This window comes from Podarcis filfolensis, assembly GCF_964270895.1.
Source record: "Podarcis filfolensis genome assembly, chromosome: 8".
Classification (NCBI taxonomy): Eukaryota; Metazoa; Chordata; class Lepidosauria; order Squamata; family Lacertidae; genus Podarcis; species Podarcis filfolensis.
In genome coordinates this window covers 79138691-79157972 of record NC_139611.1, presented here as the reverse complement: position 1 = coordinate 79157972, position 19282 = coordinate 79138691, and the positions used below count along the sequence as shown (strand labels likewise).

Below are 19282 nucleotides of genomic sequence, written 5' to 3'. Positions count from 1 at the left end.
TTCAGGTTGTAGCCTCCAGTGTTTGTTTTAGTGGCCATTTTAAGCCATGACAACTTTAAAAAAAAGTTTTTAAAAAATCTGAATACATCTAAATGCATTTATGGGTGCACCTGGTCAATAGTTTGAGAGTGGATAACCCAAAACAGCACTAGGATGTTTGTGGAGAAAGCAAAGAAAAGCTGGTCTTCTTGCTAGCCTACGGGATAGAATTGCTGCTGCTACATTTATCCTGGAGCAAATTTGCTTTATCCCAGTGTATGTCATCCGACTACATTTTATGCTGCAAGGAGCCTTTGAAGTTATCTTCTGGCAGATTCCCACCCACAGACAATCAAACAAGCTATGGTTTGTTTCCCCAAAGCTCGGTTTGTTTTCCAGCTGCTCTTGCCTCAAGACTTTGCAGTTTGGTGACCATCCAGGATGGGGGTCAGTAAAAAAAAAAAAATATCAAGGAAGGGTGCTGAGTTCACACATGACACCAGGAAACCAAGTTTCATAAGCCAAATAGATTCAGATCATTCTTTGTTAATGGGAAACAAACCATAGTTAACTTGCTGGGCATGGTTCATATGTAACAATAAGGGTCTTAGCCAATTAAGTTCTACTTAGAGTAGAACAACTGAAATCAATGAACCTAAGCTAGTTATGTCCTCTAAGGGCTATCAAGATAATAGCGTACAGCTAGGCTTGTTCTTACGGGTAATGTTCAACTCTAGGCATCACTAGTTAAAGTAGAGGTGGAGAACCTGTGGCCACCAGGTGCTGCTGGACTCCACCTCCCATAATTCCTGGCTGCTGGACTCCAACTCCCATAATTCCAACAACATCTGGAGGGCCATAGGTTCCCCATCCTCAAATTAAAGGATCTCAACATTAAAACCAGTGTCTTGTTTCTAACAGGAACCAGCTGGAAGCTTCTAAGAAGAGTGAAAAGGCAACATCCCTTCCAAGCTGATTGCCCTCAGCGTCTTGTATTCACACAGGCATATTGCCCTCTGGTTCACAGAATCATAGAGTTGCAAGGGACCTCCAAAGGTTATCTAGTCCAACCCCCTGCAATGTAGGAGTTTCCATCTAGTTCTCCTGGCTAATAGGTGCTGGAAGACTGGTTATCCTCCGCAAATATGCCTGCTTGCTTCTTCCTTTTAAGCCCTCTTAGCTAGCGGCCATAAATATATCCAGTGGCGGTGAATTCTGCAAGTTAATTGCACGTTGTATATGAAATACTTCTCTCTTTCGGCTCTCCGGAGCCTTGAGCTATTAATCTGCCGGGGAGGTGCCGCTGCGAGATTACGACCGGCTCCAAGGCTGCCCCGTGAACTGCCGTAGCAAAAGTGGGATTAGAACTCTGCTCTCCCAGATCAAAATATAATCCTCTCCTTGGTGCACTAAGCTTGTGTATATGTTGCGTGTGCGCAGACACCAATGCCTCACACAACCGAAATCTCCCGTGGGGACGCCCCTCTCTTCTCCAGGTCTCTGGGCTGCCTGCCGTTGCCCAAGGGGGTAATTATAAAGGTGTTTGTTTTTGATTGCCTCATTTAGACACAAGTGGCTATTGCTCAGCGCAGAACCCGCCTTGCGTGTGCATGTGTGTGTGTCTATATATCTATATCTGCCTGTCTGATGCAACAGCTGAACGCTCAGAGAGGGAAAGATGGGGCCCACTCCCCTCTTATCTAGGGGGAGATGTGCCTCTGTCATTCGTCACTAAGGGGGAAGACTCCAAAATTGGCTGGGGGAACACACGCTTTTGACCCATGTGAATTTTGCGAAGGGGGCACCTTCCATCTGTATCCCCCCCCTGCAACCCCTACATCTTAGGGCTATGAGAAAGTGAGGCCTGGAAAATCCCTAGAAATGGACTCTTCTGAGACAGCCACAACTAAAATTAGAAGTGCCGTAACTATGGGTGGAAGCGAGGGAGGACTTTGTGGCCAGGGGAACAGGCCCAAATTATCCTTAACTTTATTAATTATGGTGTTAGAAACACCTGAGGTGGCCTGGAACACGAACACGAACACACACACACACACACACACACACACACACACACACACACACAGAGTGTATATCTCATACATTTAAAGAAAAAAATAGAGAAAAGAATCCTGGGAACTGTAGTTTCTGAGACAGCTTGGAAATGTTGCTGTGTGAGTGGAAAACTACAGTTCCCATGATTCTATGGGGGGTGGGGAGGTGTGCTTTAAATGAATGGTGCGTACATAGCCAGTTGGTCGGAGGAAGTGGAGCCTAGTAGGCGGGCATGAGAATGAGAGGGAGAGAGAAGGGTTGTGAGGCTTACCATACCTTGCCTCCAGTCCGCAGCGCCATCTTGTTTGCTCGCTGGAGATCGACATCTGCAATACATTCGACTTTGGCGAGAGGATGGCTGTGCAAACAGAGCAGAGGGTTAGGATACCAGCACAAAAAGTGTGTGTGTGTGTGTGTTTTGGTGAGGGGGGTAGAATCTCTGCCAAGAGAATCTGGCTTAAAGATGTCAAGGACCAAAGAGGACACCTCACTGCTCCAAGCCCAAATGAAAATTAACGGACCAAAGACTGGCTGTGTACATGCCATGCATTTAAAGCACATTATGGACCATCCTGGGAACTGTAGTTTACTCCCAACATACCTACCATTCTCAGCATATTTCTCTAACTACGGTTCCCAGGATTCTTTGGGCTGGGGTTGCTTTGAATATATGGCTTATACCATGGCCAGCCCAAGACATTTGGGCACCTGAGGGGAACCACAAAATGGCGTTTGCTCACCCCTGCCAGGGAAGAAGGGGTGAGTAAAGATCAACCTCAGGAACAAGGAAGGAAGAAGTATCTACATCAGGATCAGTGATTGCAGCTAGTAGCCTTTAACAGCCTTGGTAGTTGCTGCTATGTTACAGCTCCCAAAATCCCCTGGGCAATGCAGGCGGAAGCTGATGTTAGTTGTAGTTTGAAAATTAGCAGGGCAACAGGTTTTTGTTTTTATTTTATTATGAGATCTGCCCTTCCTCCTGGGAGCTCAGAGTAGTGTACATGAGTCCTCACACTCCCCGTTTTATCCTGACAACAACCCTGCGAGGTTAATTAGGTTCAGAGATTGCGATGGGCCCAAGGTCGCCCAGCGAGCTTCATTGCGGAGCGGGGATTCGAACCCAGCCCTCGCCTACAGTGGCATCAAATTAATGTATAAACTTTTCCTGCATTAACTACAACAGAAAACACCAGAATGTCACATCGGTAGAGGGGAAAGGGAGGACTCAGAAGGTGGAGTTTTGGGGTCCCAAAAGGTTGTGTGAGTTTGCAGCCCAGTGCCACTTCTAAACACTTGACAAGGGTTTAACGTGCGAGTCCAGAAGTTCCAAGTTAAAATTTCATGTCTACCAGAAACTCAGTAGGTGGTCGTATGCATATTCCCCGCCTCCCACCCATATTATTATACGGACAATAATGGTTTACAGAGGGGTAGCCATAGCCTACATTACAAGGCTGTTGTAACGATTGCTGAGCCTGTGCATTCACAACAATTTGAAAGGCTCTGTGTAGGAATGCATGATTCTTAAATAGGAATGAAATGTAAAGCAGCTGAGGGATATTACCAGCAGAAAGGAAGCTGTCTCGATCTATGTCGGAAGCATCGGAGAAGTCAGCCTGCATATGGCACGATATTGTTCAGAGGCACTTCTTCCAGTAAAACTCCGCAAGTCCCCCTCCTTTGTTAGAAAATAAACTTCCAAGTGGGTAAAAATGGAGCCAATATTTCCACACTAATGCGTCCACAGTGGGTGGGAAGAACTTAATAATGAAAAGTTTTGGGGAGCCCAAAGTAACCCATTAAGGGAGAAGGAAGTCTGTTGTGTTTCTGGATGAGTCACCGGCCAGGTAATCCTGCCCCATATCTGGAAAGGACAGGGTTGAACAGGGAGCCTCCAGATGTTTCTGGACTTCTGCCAGCTGCAGCCAGCATTGCCAATGATTAGGGGCGATGGGAATTTTGTAGCCCAAACTCTGGAGGGCCACAGGTTCCCCAAACCATGACACAGGCAAAGATTCCCTGCCTTCAGAAGGAGACGTGCTCTGCAAGTCATGTAGGTTTATTTATTTATCACATTTTTATCCCGCCTTTCCTCCAAGGAGCTCAGGCTGGTCACATGGTTCTCTTTTTACAACAACCCTGTGAGGTAGGTAAGGCCGAGAAACTGTGACTGGCTCAAGGTCGCTCCGCAAGCTTCACCCAGGATTCGAACCCTGGTCTCTCAGGTCCTAGTCCAACACTCTAACCACTAAAGCACATGGCTTGGGTGGTGGTGTTGGGCTCTTTGGAGGGCAAGGTGCTTTTTATTCCTACGTGCTCTTAAAAGGTAAAGGGACCCCTGACCATTAGGTCCAGTCATGGCCGACTCTAGGGTTGTGGCGCTCATCTCGCTTTATTGGCCGAGGGAGCCGGCGTACAGCTTCCGGGTCATGTGGCCAGCATGACTAAGCCGCTTCTGGCAAACCAGAGCAGCGCACGGAAACGCCGTTTACCTTCTCGCCAGAGCGGTACCTATTTATCTACTTGCACTTTGATGTGCTTTCGAACTGCTAGGTTGGCAGGAGCAGGGACCGAGCAACGGGAGCTCACCCCGTCGCGGGGATTCAAACCGCCGACCTTCTGATTGGCAAGTCCTAGGCTCTGTGGTTTAACCCACAGTGCCTTCAGGGTCCAAGATTCAGGGTCCAAGAGTAAAGTGGCCTTGCAGTTTTAAATCAGACCTTCTCAGTGTTGGCTCCCAACAGTGTGGGACGCCCTCCCTATAGAGGTGTATTGCGCACCATCCTTACCAAGCTTTAAGCGGTCAATGAGGGCTGGCATCTTATTATTGAATGTTATTGGCCTATTGTCCAGCTGTTATGCACGGCATGGCATTTTGGGGTGGGGTCATTTTCGATCCAATCTATTGCATTATCTTTCCTGGACATAACTGGCATTTAGGATGAAGGGCAGTTAACAACCAGAACCAAATAATGAAGACCACGAAGGAAAAGACGTGCCGGCTACCAGTACCTTCCAGCGGGTTTGGAAGACAAATTCAAAAACCAGTGGAAGGAGGACAGTTCCCACTAGGGCCCGGAATACAAGGGGTTAACCTGAGGAGCTTGAGGCCTGACACCTGTTTAAAGAGACATGTGGGAATTTTCCGGTCTTGACCCCTGCCGCTGACCCCTGGCGACCAGGCTACTGGGGAACCAGGCCAAAATATGGGAACAATCTCCCCAGGCATGAAAACTGACAGCTTGGGGGAATGGAATGACAGGGGGGTGGGGGTGGGGAGAGGCTATACAAGGACCCAAGGCGGAGGGGGGGCTGGAGATGGGGCGAGGGGGCGGGCTGAATAGCCCTTGCATCCACCCGCTCCCTGCCCCCCTCCGCACAAATCCCGACCTCCCAATTCCTTTTTTTTTGACTTTCTTTCTTTTTCAGTCTCCCATTGCACCTCCCAGAAAGGACCCCTTTGCAGATGCAATTTCTACCCGGCTCCCCGCCCACCCCCGGCCACCCTTTGCCCTGCGCTGTCCTTGGGACTCCCTCTGGGTGAAGGGAGGGCGCGAGGCAAGGAGGGTGGGGAGGGTGGGGAGGGTCACAAGCCCAGGGAGCAGGCAGCAGCCGAGAGGTCTGGTGCCACATTTTCTGGGGCCCGGCTATAAATAGCCGGCGTTATAAATAATGCAGCATTATTCCCTCTATAATTATCGGGTGGGAAGTTTGTGGCCGGGCTGGCGTATTACACGGCTGTGCAGGCCGGCACCCTCCTGCCTCCCTTACGCCAGTCTTCCTAATTTACACTCCTTCCTCGCGGGTCCCGTCCCTCCTGCCAGACGGACAAATCGAGCAACCGGATCCCTCCATTACTCTGGAGCAAAAGGCTCCAAAGCGCAGACCACATCCTTTTCATTTAAACTCCCGGGGAAATAACTGAGTGGGACCCTCGCCCCACTGTTGGGAGGGGAAAGGGAGCCAGCCTCCCCACTTCACCCCACCCCACCCAAAAAGCTTTTGCAATTGTAGCCCCTGCTAGGCTGAGGTTAATTTCGAAGGCAGAAATTTTGACCCGCTCTGCTTTAAGCCTGTCCAGAAGACGTGCCCCGCTGACCCACAGAGCCTGTTCCCTAATCCGACATGTGTGTGGGTTGCCCGGGGTTACTCGGTAGTGAGGGAAAGGCAGGTGGGATATGCTCAGAAACACACTTGTCATGTTACAGGGTAGATTCTGGATATTTAGCATGATCTGGGGCTCAGGCCCGGCATAAATTAAGACCCATTTCATTGTGACATCATCATCATCATTATTATATAGCACCATCAGTGCATGGCAGTTTATAGGTCTCTGTCCCGAGGAGCTTACAATCAACCTCACGGTACTAGAGTTCCCTAGGTATAACATTAGGTATATTAAAATAGATCTACTTTGTTAGGATTTTCGTCCTGTTTTATCTGTATTTTCTGTTTTGAATCTTATGTGTTAAATCACCCTGAAGCAGTTGTTTGGAAGGCAATTAACAAATCACTGATAATGCAGTAGTAATTAATATCCAGCCCAATTGTTTAGCTCCCTTGTTTAGAGGCAAACTGTCAAATCTGCTTTCCTCTACACGTGAAAACACCTTCAGGCATCTCAGAAATATAACCAGTACACACACTAACAAATTTTGATGACATCCAGAGTCTTAGCAAATTGGGGGTGTCCAAGCCAGCACGGGTGGGGAAACTGAGGCAGACACAGTGAACGGGGATGATGAATGCACGCCTGTTTGTTCCTAACAACACCTTCTTGCCTTAAGGGAGATGGGAATAAAGGGTGCCCCCTTCTGCTGTGGGAGAATTGCATTCTGACCTCCCTATGCAGGTCTACTCTGAAGTAAGTCACAGAGGTCAATGGAAGAGCTTGTTTCAAATATGTACTCCGTTCACACAGCTCACTGGGTGGCCTTCAGTTACTCAACCTTGCATACCTCACGCAGTTTTATCAGACGCATAGGATTATATATATATTGTAACTCACGGAGTCCCTCTAATATGGTACAGTAAGAAATAAATCTAGATGAATTCAAAATAAACAAGCCTTTTTGGCTCGGCTAAAATACGGAACCTAGGAATTCAGGCTTTCATTAAAAAGAAGCCCTGTCAGAAGTGATGCTTACATGACTCTCTTTTCTAAAACCTTCATCTTCCACAAGGCTACTGCAGATGAGGTTTCGGTCAGGTTTTGTTTTTTTACACTGAAACCGGTTCCCTACGCATGCTGTTAAAGCAATATTCACCACGACCGGCAATCCGGGTTTAAAATGGCTCCCTTGTGATTCCAACATCCACACATGGACCAAAGTTTTTGATGCAGCTGAACTGTATCCCACGGGGAAGGAAGGAGGGAGGGAGGGAGAAGAACTTTGAGAACTGTAGCCCGATAGGCAAAAGTTAATATTTAAAAGGCAAAAATTTCCACGCTGGGGCCTTGAGCCTTTTGAGAAGACCTGCTCTTTCCAATACAGTTGAAAGCGCCCACCCCAAATTTGTAATATCAACTTCTATCAGTTATAAGTTTCTGGGGTTTTTTAAAGTCACTCTTCTGCTTTCACAATGATGCAACACATTTTAGGATTCGGTGGTTGTTGTTTTCAAAGACCTTCTGAGCACCATTTAGAATCATAGAATTTGATTTATAAATGTCCTTAGGTTTAAGCCTTTTTTCAAAGGTTTTGTTTTAAAAAAACAAAGACTCCCCCCCTACCCCCCCACACACTTCTACCTGTATTCAAGACTGTTGTTCTACATCTTCCTTGGTCCCCCCCCCAATCATAATAATTGGGGAGTTCGTGATCACCCCATTTGGTGCTGGGTCCAAGAATCAGAGGCATGCAACGTCTGGACCTATTATGCAAAGTGTTTTGCCCCACATGCAACACTCCCCCCCCCCAAAAAAAAGAAGACAGCTGAGGGTGGGAAGGAGAAGAGAGAGAGAAAAAGAGACTTACAGAGCAAAGAGGAAGAGAGGGCTTTCTTTGTGTGGGGCTGCCCCATAGACGGGCTAAGTCGTCCCCTCCCTTTTTGCCCCCGGCCAGCTGGGAAAGTCAACTCCGGGGAGCCGGCCGGAGGGAAAGAGCGAGCGAAGCGGGTATATTTAGCCGCAGGGCGGGGTCGGCCGCCTGAGGAAGGAGGGAAGGAGGAAAAGAAGGAGTAAAGCGGGATTAAACTCTAGAAGGGGACGCCCGGCGCCTTGTGACTCCTCCATCGCCGAAATAGCAGCGCGAGGCGAGAGGAAAAGTTTGTTCCTGCGGCGGAATTAGCAGCAGGGCACTAAAAACAGCTGCAGCGAAAGCAGCGCCGCCGCCGCCGCCTCCCTGGCCCGGGGCGCCTGCCAGCTGGCAGCCAGCTCCGGCCCTGCCCTGCCCGGCCTGCCTGCCCGCTCGGAGCGAGAAGCGCGGCAGACACAAGCACAGGCCCGCACGGCCCTTCGCACGCACGGCGAGCCTCCCTTTGTTGCCGCTTCCTCAGCGCCGCCGCCGCCGCCCGTAAGAGGCGTGGGTTCCGCCTCGCTGGCGCCCTCGGCCGCGCAGCGCCTCCTGCCGGCGGCGGCGGCCCGGAGCGGCCGGCAGGGGGCGCTAAGGAGGAAGCGCCCGGATAGAGGCGGCGGCAAAGCAGCTCCCGCCGCGTCTCTGTGTGAGTTTCCGTTCTGGCTTTCCTCCTCCTCCTCCCCATCAGCTTTTTTCTGTTTCTCACCACGCATCAGGATTTAGATTTAGATTTGATGAGGCCCTAAGCTACTGAAGGTAGTGGGGCCCTTTATATGTCCAGCTGTCCTTTGTCAACAACAAATTGTCGCTGGTTTTTTGTGTTGAATATATGCTATATGGTAATTTATGGACCTAATAGGTATCTAAAGCCACTTGCACATAACAAAATATGTATTTTAGCAAAGTAATTGTTGAAAAGTCCATGCAGAATGCAAAGTCGACGCAGAATGTAGGGCCCCTATATATAGAAATGAGCAAACCAGTGATATTTTAGGGAGCAGGCTAGCAGACCTGCTTACATCATAGGAGCCTACACAACACAAAACACTCTTGCTGTATGTAGGTTTTATTTTATATGTTTTTTATCTTATATTTTGGAAATGTACACCCACTTTTCCCCCCTTTAAATTTTTGGGGGGCCCCCAAGAGAGTGGGGCCCTAAGCTATAGCTTGTTTAGCTTATACGTAAATCCGGCACTGATCAGGAGTGCCACCTTGAATAAAATATTTGCGGGGAGTGGGAGCAGGCATGCTCAGACTCTCCAAATGTCCCTCTTATCCAGGGACAGTCTCAGATTTACAGACATTTCTGATTTGATCCCTGAATGTGCCACTTTTCCTTAGGACGCCCTGATTTTCATTGGAGGAATGTTGGAGGGGATGCAAGCTCCGCCCTGCATAATTGGTCACGGCGCAAGCACACCATTTGAATGGCAATGTTCATCAACTTGGTGGGAGGGGCTTCAAATATTTTATTAGTGGGTCCGAAGGGACCTCAGCCCCTAGGAATTTGCTCCTATGACACACACACACACACACACACACACACACACACACACACACCAGCTTCCACAGCACTCAGTGTGATTCAGATATATCCTCAACCTATTAAGCAGTATAGAAATCAAATAATCAGTCGATTCATTCACTCCTGATACAAAGAGCCAGTGGAATTGTTGGGCTTCAGAAAGAGGCTGCCCACTGGCTCTCTTGTGCCCAGATCAGTGAAATACAGGTGGGCAGGGGGACCCTGGAATTGTAGAGTTGGAACAGATCCCAAGGGTCAGCTAGTCAAATCTCCTGCAATGCAGGGATCTCAGCACACAGTCCCCCATCCAGTTTGGAACCATAACCAGATCCTGTTTAGCTTTGCAAATGTGCTAGCTGTTTTATTGCTGAAGGAGTTTCCTCTCAGTATATATTACTCTCAAAACAAAAGTTTTATGGTTAGACATAGAAGTGTATCTAACTGTAATGCAATTAAAAAGAAAACAGAAAACCTGTAGTTATCAGCAGCCTGGGTGCCAGGAAACATCAATTTGTCTCCCCTCCGCTGGGAGAATGCCAAACTGCTGAGATTAGCAGTAGTTACGTTAAAGGTGGCCTGCGTATGTCAGAGGCTCTTCACGTATTTCTTTATGTTCCAAAACTAAAGAGAGCTTTTGTTTCTGTCTCTTTTCTTTCTTAGAAAAGAGAGGTGCCCATCGTTTTAGAGGCCACCTGTTTCCAATTTTGAAACCTAAGGGCTTCAAAGTGCGCTTAAGGGCCTCTGTGTCTGTCCACTAGCTGAAGGGTTTTGTAGGGTCAGAGGCCACCTGAACCTATTTTCTGTGTCAAATCTCAGCTCTGGAACCTGTCAGAGTGCAAAGTAGCCTTCACTCATGCAACTTAGGACAATTTGTGTATGTGTGTGATCAGATGCGGACGAGCTTTTAAGCACCACAGAACTATTTATCATGGCAAAATGGAAACCCAAGAATACAGACCGCAGCTTCTTGGATAATTACAGCACCCTACTTGCCAACATTTAAACTGGGGGGGGGTGTGTGATTAAGTCGCAAATGGCAAATATTTGTTTTGGTGCTTCTGACATAGCTGAGAATCAGGTATATTTTCATTCCACCCAGTTAAAGAGTGTAACTCTAAAGCTTGCGTGTTCGTACACCAACAGAAAGGGGTAAAAATACATTTCTTTTCTAGTTTTGCATTTCTTGTGGCTACCCAATGAATCCAACAATTTCCTCCCCCTCATTGAGGACCTCTACAGTGCTCCCAGCAGATCCCCCCCACCCCGCTATTGTTTACATATCAGATCTGAAACACCAGCAGCTGCGTTACAGAAAACCCAGTGGCCCAATATTCTGATGCAGCACATAATATTTAACGTATTGAATAGGTGGTGCAGAGAACTATGCCTATCTGGAAATGCTGTCCCTAACCCCAACTACTTGAAGGTGGTAAGAGGAATAGGCTTTTCACACGCTCAGAGACACTCTTTTCCAGCCAAGCTGGAAGTCAAATGTAAATCAGTCCTTGGCTAATATGAAAAGATCCAGTTCCTATGTCCAGAGCTGAAACAGTTCCCGTTGATTCAAGCCACTGTGAGAGTTGTTTGAGATTAAATATTACACTGTGTGTGTGTGTGTGTGTGTGTGTGTGTGTGTGTGTGTAAAAGTCACTCGACTGCTTACGGAAAGCTAACTGGAGAATATGTTCTATTGCCCTGGGTGGGGACTAGCTTCTAAAATAGAGATTATGTTCTGCATTCCAAGGATATCCTCACAGCATCAACACAGTTCTATTTAGGAAAAGTGCTAGAGGAACTTGCAAGGCTAGCTTCAGAGGGTGGCATGACTGGACATTTGTGGGAGCTTCAAGAGCAGCAGAGGGCCCATTGCAGAGAGAATGCTGCCGTTTCCACCTTGCACAGAGTCTCAGATGCAGCCAAAGATAATTCTCTTTTTTAAAAAAATATTTCCACATAAGAAATTATCAAACCATATAATCACCTATATAATTTCCCCGCCTCCCCACTATGTACTTCCCTTAGCTCCTCTCCCTGGTTTCGCTGCACATATTTTCTCTGCATATTATAAAATTGTATATATCCTTACATATCTTTCCATCATGTTATCAACAATAAATTTGTGTATGTTTATTCAAAACCTGCCAAGGAGTCAAGTTCATTTTGTTGTGTTTTTAAATAATTTGTGTAAAGTTCCCATTCCTCCTTAAAGTCACAGTTGTCCTTGTCTCGCAGTTTGTATGTCAATTTAGCCAGTTCTGCATAGTTCATCAATTTCTCTTGCCATTGTTCTTTTGTCGGGGCTTCCCCATTCTTCCATCCTTGTGCTATCAAGACTCTTTCCGCTGTTGTAGCATACATAAACAAGTTCCTTATTTTCCTTGGCAGGTCTTGTCCTACAATCCCTAAGAAAAATGCTTCTGGTTTTTTTACAAATGTCATTTTAAACATTTTCTTCAATTCATTATATATCATTTCCCAATTTTTAAAAAATTTCTTTACATTCCCACCACATATGAACAGCCAAAGATAATTCTCAGTTTGTAAATCCTGAATGTTCTGTGTTGGCCCCTGAGGGTGCTGTGTGCCCAAGGGCCCACAAAATCCTGGATCCAGCAGTTGGGTGGTGTGCTGGGAGACTGGGTGTCCCCAGATAATTCTTTTTTGTCTAAATATCTAATTTTAGGACATTGAGCTGGGGTGCGGAGCCTCTGGCCCTCCAGATGTTGATGGAGTACAACTTCCATCATCCCTGTTGAGTTGGAGTCCAGTATCTGGAGTGACACAGGCTCCCTACCCCTCCACTGAGAGCACACTTGAGAGCCAGTGTGGTGTAGTGGTTAAGAGCGGTAGTCTCGTAATCTGGGGAACCGGGTTCGCGTCTCCGCTCCTCCACATGCAGCTGCTGGGTGACCTTGGGCCAGTCACACTTCTCTGAAGTCTCTCAGCCCCACTCACCTCACAGAGTGTTTGTTGTGGGGGAGGAAGGGAAAGGAGAATGTTAGCCGCTTGGAGATTCCTTCGGGTAGTGATAAAGCGGGATATCAAATCCAAACTCCTCCTCTTCTTCTCCTTCTCTCTTCTTCTTCTTCTTCTTCTTCTTCTTCTTCTTCTTCTTCCAATGCAGGCTTCAGATCTTATACCAGAGGTTTGCAGTGCAATGCTCTGCATATCCACTCAGAATGAATTCCACTGAGTTCAATGGAGTTTACTTTCAGGTACGTGGATATAGGACTGCAGCCCCAAAGAGGCACGATGCATTCCACAGAGCAACCTGCACCATCTATTTTCGGTGCATGTGGATTCAGCTTTACTGCTTGAGTTTTGACATACTGTTATTATTTCATTTATGCCTTATGCAAAAAAAAAAGGGGGGGGGAGAAGCAGCAGCAAAAACGCCTCTAGGCAATTTACAGTTTAAGAACAAATATGCAACATCCAATATGCCAAACACAATAAATAAAATTTCCCCCTGGAAAAACAACAACCGTCAACAAAATATCTTATATAGCATAAAGACAGCAATCAGCTCAGAAACCCCGTCGTATGGGAACAGCCGTTCATATTAAAAACACGGGGTAATAAAACATGAATAATTGCTAAAACTGATAAGTCTAAAAGGCTTGGGGGAAGTGGAAAGACTTTGCCTTAGGGCCTGGGATAGGCATCACATTCAGCTAGCTCAGCCTTTGCCGTCCTGGGGCCTGCCAGATGATGGCGGTTTAAAATGAAGATGGGGAGAACATTGTACACCAGCTTTTCACTCCTTGGAGAAAAAAGGTGGGGTAGAAATGCAGCAGTTTGTTCCCTCGATGCAAAGCCATCCTATACAGTGGTACCTCAGGTTACAGACGCTTCAGGTTACAGACTCCGCTAACCCAGAAATAGTACCTCGGGTTAAGAACTTTGCTTCAGGAGGAGAACAGAAATCATGCGGTGGCAGCGGGAGGCCCCATTAGCTAAAGTGGTGCTTCAGGTTAAGAACAGTTTCAGGTTAAGAATTGACCTCTGGAACAAATTAAGTTCCTAACCCGATTTGCTGAACATCAGTACAGCTTTTCCCCACCCGGTGCTGCCTGAATGAGACTTTAACCTTCTGCCTTCTGGTGCTGAGAATGTGAAGCGGGAAGGGGGTAGACCTGAGAAAACAGACCAGGACTCCCACACTATCATTATCCCAGCAAATTTCCCTGCAACGTTGCAACCAGCAAAGGCACCAAAAAGCTGCTTGGGTCTTCTGGCTGAGTTATTTTATGTGCCTCTTTTCTTTTGGCCAAGCTTCCTGAGTGGTACTCCTCATATATGGCAATCTCCATATATATATATATATATAGCTATATATCTATATGGAAGTATCATGTGCAGTTTTGTCTTCTTTAAAATGTCCGAGTGGCTGCAGCTCAGAGGAAGAGCATGTTGCTTCGCGTCCAGAAGGTTTCAGGTTCAATTCCTGCGCAGGCACAACTAAGAGAGACGTCTTTCTGAGACCCTGGAGAGCTGTTGCCATTCAGGATATTGCGTCCTTGAACTCCGATAATGCCTCACACGTACCTGGATGGAGAAGGGTGTGCGAGTTTGTGTAGGAGCTAGCCTGCCGAGCAAAGTTAAACTCATTTTAATTGCACCACCCACTTTTGGCTCTGGCCCTGCCCACCTCTAGCATGAGGTCCCCGGAAAGTTGCCCAGAAGAGAAGGCCACTACCACCAGGCAGGAAAACCTTCCCTCCCACTTCCCACAACATCATAGCATTTCCAAGAACTATCACTTCTTCAAGGCTTTTCTAGGAAAGGGTACTAGAAGGTTAAAGGGAATGCCACCATTTTATCGGTCTGGAAATTCCGCTTGTGGTGTTTAAGAGGTTGTTCTCTGCTCCCCCCAAAAAGGACTGGGTGTTTCACGAAGATTGACGTCGCTGAGGATCCTCAACTGTCCCTCTCCAGAAATCAACTGGAGGACATGTGAGTTTTCAGTCAGCCCAACACTGTCGCCGGCATTTGTCTGTTTGTGAGCATGATGGAATGCAATCAAAGAATGAATGCCAGCTTTTGCAAACAACAAAGACTTTGCAGTTCTGGGAATTAGGATGCCAAGTGAGAAATCTTCAGTGTCCTCACCAAACTACAACCCCCAGGATTCTTTGCAGGAAGTTGCCACTTTTGGTCAGGCAAAATAAAGGACGGTTCAGGAGAGTGGGGACACAGCCAAGCAGTGGCGGACCTGGACTGTGCTAGACCAAGATAATAATTATTTTAGGCATTTATTTAATATTATTTATTTTCTCTCACATTCTAGGGGTTGGACTAGATGATCCTCGGGGGTCCCTTCCAATTCTACGATTCTATTATCTTCTGTGCATAAGCACAGGCAAGTGATTTCGGAGCGATCTCCTTTCAGTGACTTGGGTTTTCCTTGGAATTCCATTGTATGTAACAAAACCTGCACAGCATTCTCTTGAAACTGAAACTCCTTTCGTTTTCAGTTTAGCTTTGTCGCACGCAGTGGCTAGAAAGCTCCCCTTTCACACTGATTGGGCAGCTGTAGGATGCTGGAGACAGGGACCCTCTTGCAGAATGTAATAAGCATTTGACCACCTGCGATCTGGGGCCCACCACACCACATCTTACAACTGAATATGGCTTCCATGAGGCAGTCATACCATGTGCGCCCTGCCTCCATAGCTGTCAACCTTCCCTTTTTTTGCGGGAAATTCCATTATTCCAGCGCCGTTTCGGATTGTTAGATATCCCGTATACTGTCCGCAGGACAGGTGAGGCTGCTGATCCCTTATTTTTGAGGTTGTTGATCCCTTATTTTCAAATCTGAAAGTTGACAGCTATGCCTGCCTCTCACTTCTTGACTGTGACCCTGCTGACATAAACCTGCAGCTATTCTGCACTGCCGGTGGAACTTCCTACGTCTGTCCCCTGCTGGAGACAGAATGCTAGCCTAGAGGGGCTTTGCCTGAGCTCCGTTGCCTGCACTCACATAAACAACACCAAGTCACAGAGCAGTAGGTGAGATTGTATCTTCTACAGCACCAGCTTCTTCTTCTTAAAAGCGCTGCAGACTTGCAAACATCACGAGATGTTTTCTTGTTAAGTAAGAGATGTCAGGAGCCAAAGCAAACCGGGAGAAGAGGGAATATGTTTCTACGTGTCCAGGCTGTTGGGTCACCCTGGGATGCTTTGTGAGCAAAGGGCCTTCAGGCACACATGGCGATGATTCAACTGCAGCCCTGCACAGATGTCAGGGCTGAAAAGTACCCTAAATGTCAAGCTTTTAAAAACAGAAACACCACCCACGTTTTGAGCCTTTAAGGCATGCTTCCATAACGCCTATTTCCATGAGTGCAACACCCTGTTCCCCAGAGAAATTCACTGCAGGAGAAACACCCTTCTCTTGCATCTGAATCCTGCTACGGTATAGATCAGGGATTCCCAAAATGCGGTCTATGTTTGGGTTGCCATATGTACTCTTTTTTTCCAGGACACCTCCTCTTTTTTCATAGAGTCGTCATGGAGATCCATAGTTAAAAGTAGAATTCGGCAAGTGTGTCCTCTTTTTTGCTCTTCAAAATATGGCAGCCCTAGACTGTGAATCACCAGTGGTTCAGGCGGTTCATGGCCATGTCGCATTGAAAGAATCATGCTGATTTGTAATTGCATTTTTATTGCTTCTTTTCTTTCTTATCTTGTATTTTATTGTATTACATTTTGAGTTCTATGGAATGCAAATTGTAATACAATAAAAATTCAAGATAAGGGAAAAAAGAAGCAAAAAAAAAAAAAAACAGTTAAAGCCATACAGTGTGTAGTGCAGTGCATTACAATTGTTACAAAAGACAGAAGAGTCGTTAAGACCCGCAATTTTCAAGTGGTTTTGGGAACCAGCGATATAAATCAAAAAGAATTCGCATTGGGAGGGAATGGCAGATTCTGAGGGATGATTTTCATCAGGTCCATGTTGCGAAAAGATTAACCCCCTTTCTTCAGGGTACAAATTCCCAAATTTGGTTGGGACCTCTCCCTCCTCAGCTGCTATTTAAACAACAACTGAACAGGTTAAATGCATTTTTGCATGGCCCATTTCACTGTTTAATAGCAGAACTTAAATCTGCGTCCTTGAACTCTGCTTTCCTATCATTTACACCATACGTTTAAAGTGAACTCTGAGATCACTGGATCTTAGAAGACAATGATAATAATAATAATAATAATAATAATAATAATAATAATAGCAGATTTGAATATTTTCTCTCCCCAAAAGAAATCTGGGTGCTATAGTTTGTTAATGGTTGCTACAGTGCTCAGAATTCCTTGAGGGAAAGAAAGTGCTTTGGCCACCCTGAGTGGCTGGGGAAACCCAGTCAGATGGGTGCAATATAAAAAAATAATAGGATGATGACGATGATGAAGGAATGCAAGGGGTCTCCTAACAACTCTCAGCACCTTTACCAAACCAAGGCTACCAGAATTATTTGGGAGAAGCCATGGCTTTTTAAACTGGCATCACGGGGCTTTAAATGTATGGTGCGGCTGCGGCCTAACTGCTTCACTTCCTGGACCCTTCTGGGCTTCTGTGTTGGCAACTGTGAACACTCTTCCAAGGGGGCAGGATTTGGCCCAGGGCTCTGGATGGCTTGAGGAGCAGCTGCTTTGGAAGTCAAACCTAACGGGCCAGCGCTTTGTCCACATGGAGGTGAGCTAAGGAGCATCAGAAGACACCACTGTCCCGAGGAAAGCAGCTGCCACGGCACGGAGGCCCCTCTCGCTGCGCTCTCCGCTTATTTAAAACTACTACTGCAAGGCAGAAGGAATCCGTGTAGCTGTGCACGACCAGACACGCCGCCGCGCAAGTGAAATAACACGCAGCCAGCCAGGGCGTTTCTGGAGGGTAATTTACAGGCGACGTGAACGCGCCTTTCCCCTTCCTTTCTGCACAAACTCAGCGCAGGCGAAGCGGGTGGGGAAGGCCTTAACCTACCCGAGAAGGCCTACGTGCATTTCCGTAGCACGCGCCAGCGTGGCTGACCTGCTTTCTTTTGTGTGTGTGTGTGTGTGTGTGTGTGTGTGTTTTGCGGAGCTGAAAAGGCGAAAACTGCACCGCGCTCCGCATAATTGTTTTGACGGGAACGCCAAGTAGATCGCGCTTGTTGCATTTGCTCAAGTTGCATCGGGGTGAATTGCTAGCGCAAAACGTGTGTTTGTGCATTGCACGCTCTTGCGGGGAAGTGACGGGCCTGCACGCGCAGGTGTGCGTGTGCGCGCGCGTGCGAGCGAGAAGTCGCGCCCCCCCCCCCCCGCCGCCGCCGCATCTTCCAGGTTCCACAACTCCCGACTTCTCGCCCGTTCCTGTCCTGCCGAAAGCGCCTCCTGATTGGCTACGAACTCCGGCAGCGCCGGCCAATGCGGGCCTGCCCTGGTGACTTCATTCCTAGGCCGCCCCAGGCGCTGATTGGTCGCTGCCGGCCCCGCCTCCTCAGCCCCACGTGGGGAAGGGGGATCCCGGTCCGGACGCTGATTGGCCGCGGAGCTGTCGGCGGCGGCTCCGCTGTTGCTGAGGGGAAGCGCGAGGGGCCCGGCCGGGGCAAGGGAGGCCAGGAGCGGACGACGGGTGAGTTTATGAATATGCTAATGACATGCAAATTACGTAAAAATGGACCTTCCGCCGAGGGGACTTGGGATGGGAACGAAGTCCACCCTCCCCGTTCGCTCCGCTTGCCTCAGTTGTACTTTGCAGCCCTGCGGGGGGAGGGGACAGGCTGGAAGTAACAAGCGGAAGAGCTTGATGGGAGTTGTAGTCTTTCCTAGGGGAACTCCCCAGGATGTCCTAAGGGCGGGCCGCCGTTTTGGACTACAAATCCCATGAGGCTGTGCGCGGAGCTTGGCTTCTTTAGACGTTCTGTTGCCCCAAAGCATGATGGGTGCGCTAGTCTTTTACGAGTTACGTCCCTCTACTTTTCCTATGGGCATCGCTGGCCCTGAAGATTCTCCGGCACCCTGACCGTTCTGAGGAACGGCGCGTTGCATCCCGGGAGTTGTGGTTCTTTCTCTGGTAACTTCCTGGTTTCTCCCATAACTCTTTATGGGAACCATGACTTCGGCGGCCGGCAGCCCTTGCGCGCTCAGCATTTCTAATGCTGTAGAAGCCTGGCTGACAAGGCACTATGGGAATTGTTGTCTTTCACACCTACGCAGTATAGGAAGGATGAGTGACAAGAACTACAAGTCCCATGAAGGATAGCTCCCCGTTTCTGCCTCAGCTGTATTTCGCGTAGTGTCATGGGAATTAAAGTTCTTTCTGCGAGGGTTGGAAGACTCAATCAGCTGTGGGTGAAAGTCCTTAAAGACTACATGTCCCATGAGGCTCAGCGGAACCTCGCTCTTCCTGTTCGCCCGGCGCCCGGTAAACAAGTCTGTGTTCTTGCTCCGCCTCTCCGTCCCTATTGGCTACTGTATGGTGGGCTTCTCCCACTTCTCCCTTAATTCACCTTTCTACAGGCTACTGTAAGTGCTTCTCTCAAGGGAGGGGCAGGAATGCTTTGAATAGTCTGGCCGACCTCTTTCAGCGCTGATAGGCCGCACGCGCTGCCTGTCTCGGGAGGTGGGGAATGCGCAAGTTCTGAGGGCGAGCTATTGGCTCTTACGAAAATCTGTCACGGAGTTGTGGGTGCCGATTGGCCAGTGGCTCCAGCTGGTCCAGATT

General features: G+C 47.9%; 2 protein-coding genes across 5 annotated transcripts in view; one reads left to right on the top strand and one right to left on the bottom strand.

Moving 5' to 3' along the window:
• The window catches only part of ERF (ETS2 repressor factor), a 39277-nt gene extending 30922 nt beyond the window's left edge, over nt 1-8355 (bottom strand). The window contains exons 1-2 of one of the 3 annotated variants that reach the window (XM_083627379.1): nt 8013-8355; nt 2311-2392 (exon numbers count right to left, since the gene is read on the bottom strand). In XM_083627379.1, the coding sequence (XP_083483505.1) occupies nt 2311-2371 (61 nt within the window). In that variant the 5' untranslated portion in view covers nt 2372-2392; nt 8013-8355. Of the gene's footprint in view, nt 1-2305; nt 2393-3598; nt 3672-8012 lie in introns of those variants that run through there. The other 2 variants (XM_083627377.1, XM_083627376.1) reach the window with 2 other exon arrangements.
• A 9703-nt stretch (nt 8356-18058) lies between these two features.
• CIC (capicua transcriptional repressor) overlaps nt 18059-19282 on the top strand; it is a 47261-nt gene continuing 46037 nt past the window's right edge. For both annotated transcript variants that reach the window (XM_083626692.1, XM_083626690.1), the window contains exon 1: nt 18059-18190. The gene's annotated coding sequence lies outside the window, so the exon portion shown is untranslated. The remainder of the gene's footprint in view (nt 18191-19282) is intronic.